The sequence below is a fragment of the Chionomys nivalis genome, chromosome 18 (assembly GCF_950005125.1).
Source record: "Chionomys nivalis chromosome 18, mChiNiv1.1, whole genome shotgun sequence".
In the NCBI taxonomy this organism is placed as follows: Eukaryota; Metazoa; Chordata; class Mammalia; order Rodentia; family Cricetidae; genus Chionomys; species Chionomys nivalis.
In genome coordinates this window covers 5667910-5674267 of record NC_080103.1, presented here as the reverse complement: position 1 = coordinate 5674267, position 6358 = coordinate 5667910, and the positions used below count along the sequence as shown (strand labels likewise).

General features: G+C 50.6%; 1 protein-coding gene and 1 pseudogene across 1 annotated transcript; both read left to right on the top strand.

Moving 5' to 3' along the window:
• Nucleotides 1-456: 456 nt before the first annotated feature.
• On the top strand, nucleotides 457-5942 carry Aqp10 (aquaporin 10). The gene is given in 10 exon segments (XM_057793815.1): nucleotides 457-483; nucleotides 2360-2431; nucleotides 3183-3216; nucleotides 3219-3248; nucleotides 3251-3288; nucleotides 3290-3308; nucleotides 4389-4526; nucleotides 4651-4769; nucleotides 5015-5232; nucleotides 5759-5942. Coding segments are annotated over 10 exon segments (879 nt in total).
• LOC130890282 (U1 spliceosomal RNA) lies at nucleotides 2675-2826 on the top strand (annotated as a pseudogene).
• Nucleotides 5943-6358: the final 416 nt, after the last annotated feature.

The following is a 6358-nucleotide window of genomic DNA, read 5'->3' as shown; positions in this document are numbered from 1 at the left end:
TTATAAACTCTTTGGCCTATTATCTTAGGCTTATTATTAACTAGCTCTTACAATTTAAATTCACCCATAATTCTTGTCTATGTTTAGCCTTGTGGCTTGGTACCTTTTCTCAGTGAGGCATTTCTCATCTTGCTTCTTCTGCATCTGGCTGGTGACTGTGTCTCTTCCTTTCCTCTTCCCAGAATTCTCCTAGTCTGGTCATGTCACCTTTACTTCCTGCCTGGCTACTGGCCAATCAGCATTTTTATTAAACCAGTACAGGTGACACAGCTTCACAATGTACAAGAGCACTGTCCCGCAGTAGCTTTGGTTGGTCCTATTAACTGCACACTCTGGCAGTGGAACTGTCCTTTAGAGCTTCCCAAATAGAGGTAACAAAACAAAGGCTACAATCACTGCTTCAATCAGCCTTGACATGTGGGCCTTGAAGGAGGGCATAAAAGTTTGGGTGACGCAATGTCCTGTCTTGGAAGGTACTGCCCAGTGAGGGAGGGAAGTGTGTGGTATCAGCAGCTGGTATTCCCAGGAGCTGGGCGTATTGGTCCCGAGAAGGGTCTATTAGGAGTGCTGTTAAACAACACACACCTGTGCTCTTTTTTTTTCTTTTGTTTCCGAGACAGGGTTTCTTGGCTATTCTAGAACTAGTTCTGTAGATCAGGCTGATCTCAGACTCACAGAAATCTGCCTGCCTCTGCCTCCCAAGTGCTGGGTTTAAAGGTGTGCACCACCACACTCAGCCAAACCTGTGATCTTAACACTCAAGAGGTCAAGGCAGTCTGGACTACCTGGAAAGACCTTGTCTCGCTCCTGGACCCAACTCAACAATCATTACCATAGCCAACAGTCTTCAGTCCAGTGTCTCTAGATATCTTTCAAGTTCTTCATGCATCCAAGTAGCTCAGAGGGCTATCATGTTACATATGAGAAGCACTGGAGAAAACCAGACAGATAGACCTGGATTTGAATTCATTTAGCCACTGTGTGGTCAGTGTGGGTATTTTCATCTGTAGACTGGGATCTGTGGTTCTTAATGAGGAGTTATCTCTAATTTTTTAGTGACCTTGACTGAGATCAAACTAGGATTCATGGTTTTGATACAGAAAAGAATTTCAGTATGCTTTTAATCCCGGCACTAGGGAAGCAGATCCACTTGGTCTCTGTTCAAGGCCAGCCTGGTCTACAGAGCGAGTTCCAGGACAACCAGGGCTAACAGAGAAACCCTGTCTGGAACCACTCCCTAGAAAAAGATAGGGTCTCACTATATATCCCTGGCCACCCAGCAACTCGATGTATAGACCAGGCTGTGCTCAAATTCACAGAGGTCTGTCTGTTCATGCTGGAATTAAAGGAATGTGTCACTATACTCGGTGAGTTGGAGATTTTATTAAATATTTTTAAATTGATTAATGTATTTTGTTTTTTGAGACAGAGTCTCACTTTATAGCTTCTTTCTGGTTGTCCTGGAAGTCACTACGGAGACTGAGCTGACCTTAAAGGCAGAGAGCCACATCCTCTGCCTCCCAGTGCTGGGTTCCAGGTATGTGCCACAATGCCTGGCTAGTAGATATGTTAGCATGCATGGGTGTGGGCTTCTCAAATAGACTCACAGAAAGTAAGGCATGCTTAGGTGTGGGCTCCTTACAGGAGAGTCATAATTGTCTGAGCGCTGGTTAATATGTGCATTTTCTGTGGTGCTCATGTTATATCTCAAAAGGTTGCTATAGAAACTCAACAATTTCTTTCTCTCTCTTGGTAAGCAGTTACAGCAGCAGTGGAGCTTTGGGTGGAATTATAATCTGATAAAGTCCAGTCAGGAGCCACCAAGGTTGTACAATAGTATCTGGTTAGAGTCCTAGAAAGCGAAGGTTTTTAGCTGGGAGGAGATGAGAGCCTTAAGCAATTGCTAATTGTCTTGGGCTCTTGCTGCTTTGTTGTTGAGACACTCCAACTAGAATCCTGGGTGAAGGGCTGCTTTTCCCTCTCGGGCTCCCTTACTTTGCCTTTCTAGCCTACCTCAGCACTACCTTACAGGACAAGAGAACTCTGTGCGCGGGAGGGTCCCCCCCATCAGCACAGGGGAAGCCAGTCCATGAGGAACGGGGGTGATGGCAAAGACAGGGCCTCACCAACCTCTTACACTCTAGCGTCTGCTTGTCAGATAGAGCCTTTTTTTTCTAGGTTACACGTATCACAGCAGTAACTATTATTTCAAAGCTGAGATAATTGGTTTCAAAGTCTCTCCCTTATCTCTTCCTCTGCAGGCATTAGTTGTGTGTGCAGCAGCTGTGTATCTGAACAGACGGAGGGAGCAGTGAACAGAGACGGGGGCCACCATGGCTCGTGCTCTCAGTGAAATCAGGACCCACCTCCGATCCGGGGCCTCGTGGTCCGACAGTGCCTAGCAGAGTTTCTGGGTATATTTGTGCTGTTGGTAAGTGGGGTAATTGAGGGAAGGGAGGGTCAGGGTTTCTGGCTCTTCTTGGTGTCATTTTCCCCTGGTAACCCACTTACTTCCTTTCACCCCAGTTTCTTCTCTTTTCCTTCTCTCAATCTCTTCTTTTCTCTTTTACTCCCTCATCTTGTTTTCAAGGTCTTGCTTTGTATCCTAGGCTGGATCCCCCACAAACCCCCCAGCGTAGCCTATTTTCACTCTGTTGAAAGTTTTCTTATTTCTATACTTACCTGGCAGGGGAAAGGCCATGACCATGAAGGTGATTTTCTCAGAGCAAGGCACCCCAGATGTGCTAAACCCTGAGATGTCCCAAAATGTGGGAAACTCAACTGTGTAATTTGTAATAGTGGTAACTCTGTTCATGCTGTCTCCTAAAGAAAAAAGAAATTACCCATTTTCTTACTATGTAACCTTGGCTGGTGTGGAACTTGCAGACCCTCCTGTGAGTGCCGAGACAGGGTGTGGCACCACCACACACACACACACACACACACACACCTGGTTGCTCCTTCTCCCTTTTGATTTTCCTCCTCTCATCCCTCACTTTTCTCCAATTCTCCCATTTCCTTCTTTCTGAGTCTCTCAGATTTGTTCACTTTTCCTGGTGGTTCCCTGCAGCTGCTCGCTCACGCTCTCTCTCTCTCTCTCTCTCTCTCTCTCTCTCTCTCTCTCTCTCTCTCTCTCTCTCTCTCTCTCTCTCTCCTTGGTCTCCTGGGTGCTCCCTCCCCAGCTCCTCACTCAGGGTTCTGCAGCCCATTCTGTCACCGTGAAGAAGACAAAGGCAACTTCCTTACAATGCTCTGACCAGCTCTCTGGCTGTTACAATAGCTATCTACGGTGGCAGGCAATGTCTCAGGTGAGTAGGGTGGGGCCTGAATGTGGGAATGAGTGGTGGGAAAGGCAGGTACTTTTGATGACTCAGGGCATGGGCATTACCTCCCTGAGCTTGGCCAGTGCCCGGGACCTCATCAAGTTCCTCTCCTTCTAGCTAACCTCCCACCAGGTCTTGTTAACTTGACACATCTAGGGTTATCTGTAAGGAGGAAATCTGTTGAGACAACGCCTCCATAAGATCCAGCTGTAAGGTATTTTCTTAATTATTGGTGATGAGGGAGGACCCAGTCCATCGTGGATGGAACCATCCCTGGGTTGGTGGTCCTGAGTTCTATAAGCAGGCTGAGCAAGCCATGGGGAGCAAACCAGTAATCAGTACACCCCTCCACGGCCTCCGCATCAGCGCTGCCTCCAGGTTCCCGCCTTGCCTGAGTTCCTGTTCTGACTTCCTTTGGTAGTGAATGAAGAGTGATGTGGACGTGTGAGCCAAATCCTTTCCTCCCCAAGTTGCTTTGGTTATGGTGTTCGGTCGCAACAACAGAAATCCCAACTAAGACTCCTTACAGCAGCCTCCTACCTGGCTCAGGCGGAAATCTATAGCAGAGCCCCGAGGATAATCACTGGTAGTTTGTGTCTCACGCCTGAAGCCCTCATCTCTGTTCAGGACCTCAGCAGCTTGTCTCAATACAGACTGTGTTAGTGTGCCTGGCCCTGGCCCTGAGACACAGTGTGCTGCAGGGGAACCAGGAGATCTGCTCAGGTTCAGAACCCGGGGTCACCTAGAGAAATGTGTTTGGGTGTGTTGCCTGTATGCACGTCTGTGCATGGGCATGAGGCGCCTGAAGAGGGCATGGGATCCCCTGGGACTGGAGTTACAGATCGTCTGGAGCTGCCACATGGGTGCTGATAACCCAAGGTCCTTTTCATGAGCAACCAGTGCTCTCAGTCACTGAGCCATCCCTCCAGTCCCCAAATCATCATCTTTTTGAGACCTAATTGTTTAAACTGAATGATGGAGATGAGCGTTGCAGGAGAAAGCCTGCTGCTGTGAGAGGGTTGGCAGTGAGACCTAATCCTGTCTTTCCCCTGTTCCATTGCGAAGGAGCCCACCTAAACCCAGCCTTCTCTCTGGCCATGTGCTTGATAGGACGCATGCCCTGGGCCAAGCTCCGCATCTACTGCTCTGTGCAACTGTTGTCTGCTTTCTGTGCCTCAGGAGCGACCTGCGTTCTCTACCACGGCAACAGAGGGGCACCGCCAGGGCAGTTGCTGTGGGCAGGGCTGCCTCGCAGTGGTTAGGGATAAACACAGACAGAAACTCTTGAGTCTCTTTCTCCCTCTCCCTCTCCCCCTCTCTCCTGAAGATGCCCTCCAGCACTACACAGGTGGGAACCTGACAGTGACTGGTCCCAAAGAGACAGCCTCCATTTTTGCCACCTATCCTTCCCCCTATCTGTCCCTGAACAATGGCTTCTTGGATCAGGTGAGTGTGGAGGGAAGGGCCTGGGGCACTGAGTCCCAACCTTTGCCTTGTTTTCTAGGACCCCAGCCCATTATAAGGTTAGTTCTACCTTGGTATCCCTAGCTTCAGTTGGGCAGACAGCAGGGAGGCAGTGGCATGAAGAGAGGCGGGAGGGAGGAAGAGAGAGAGGAAGGAGGGAGAGAGGGTGTGCAGGTGGAGCACCTACCTGGCCGTTGATGGATTTCCTCCTACCACCATCACCCAAGGTTCTGGGCACCTGGATGCTGATTGTGGGGCTGTTCGCCATCCTAGACAGACGCAATAAAGGAGTGCCTGCGGGTCTGGAGCCTGTGGTTGTGGGACTGCTGGTCCTCGCCATCGGACTAGCCATGGGTTCTAACTGTGGCTCTCCACTCAACCCTGCCCGGGACCTGGGCCCACGGCTCTTCACCTACTTGGCTGGCTGGGGCCCTGAAGCCTTCAGGTAGGGGACAGTCTCCCTTGGTCCAGTCCTCCATTCACTTCTATTAATATCTTTGTCTGGGCTTCTCTGCCCCCCCCCCCCGCCGTTTTGAAACAGGGTCTCACTATGTACCAGGCTGGCCTCCCTCAGAGATCCTCCTGCCTCCACATGCTGAGACTAAAGGCATGTGCCACCATGCCCAGACCAAGTTCTCTTCAACTAGTGTTCCTTCAACTGGCAAAGTCTCCCTTCCCTTATGGCTCTCCTGCTCCCCAACCCTTTCCATGGGAATAGCGGATTGAGGGGTGTCCTTGGCATGTCATACTAGTTCTTGGGGCTTTAGTGACCCATCCAGAAAACAAGTCTATTCAGCTAGTTCCCCTAGAGGCTGGACAAAGCTGGGCTGGGGGTCCCCTCCTAAGAGCTTCCCATTAATGGTGACCCCATGCTCACTGTGGGACCTGCCTTACTATTCCCAGCTCATAGGGGAGGTGTATCTGAGAGAAACACCTCTGACATCTCCTGTTTGTTTGTCCTCCCATTGCAGTGCTGGTAACGGCTGGTGGTGGGTGCCTGTGGTGGCTCCTATGGTGGGGGCCACCCTTGGCACAGCCACATACCAGCTCCCGGTGGCTCTGCACCACCCTGAGGATCCAGAGCCCCGTTCCAAAGGTGGCAGCGGCTCGGCTGGGGGCTTCAGTCTCGGGAACTCTAGTTCAGCTGGAGTGTAAGCTGTGATTACAACCTTGTCTCGCTCTGCAAGAGCACCACGAGCTGGCAGCTTGTGAGACAGATGTTCTCTGTGTTAATATGCCAGATTCCGAGACGCTTAGACTGGGGAGAACCAGAAGACGTGAGCTGGTGCTTCCTTTCTCAAGCTGGTCTTTGCACCCTGAGGGCCTCTAGGCACACAGTTCCCTAAAGTGGCCGTCAGGGGGTGTGTCACACCAGGGGGTGTGCTGGCTTTGGGAAGGCTTCTAGAATCTTTTGGGTGGAGGGGTACTACCATCCTTTGAGGAGTAGGGCCCAGGGGCTTCGAGAGGGAAGCTTGTTTTCCACCGCTCTGACTCCCAGCTCCCTCACCCCCACCCCCTGCCTTTTTCCGTTTAAGACAAGTCTCCCTATGTAACCCTGTAACTTTCTATGT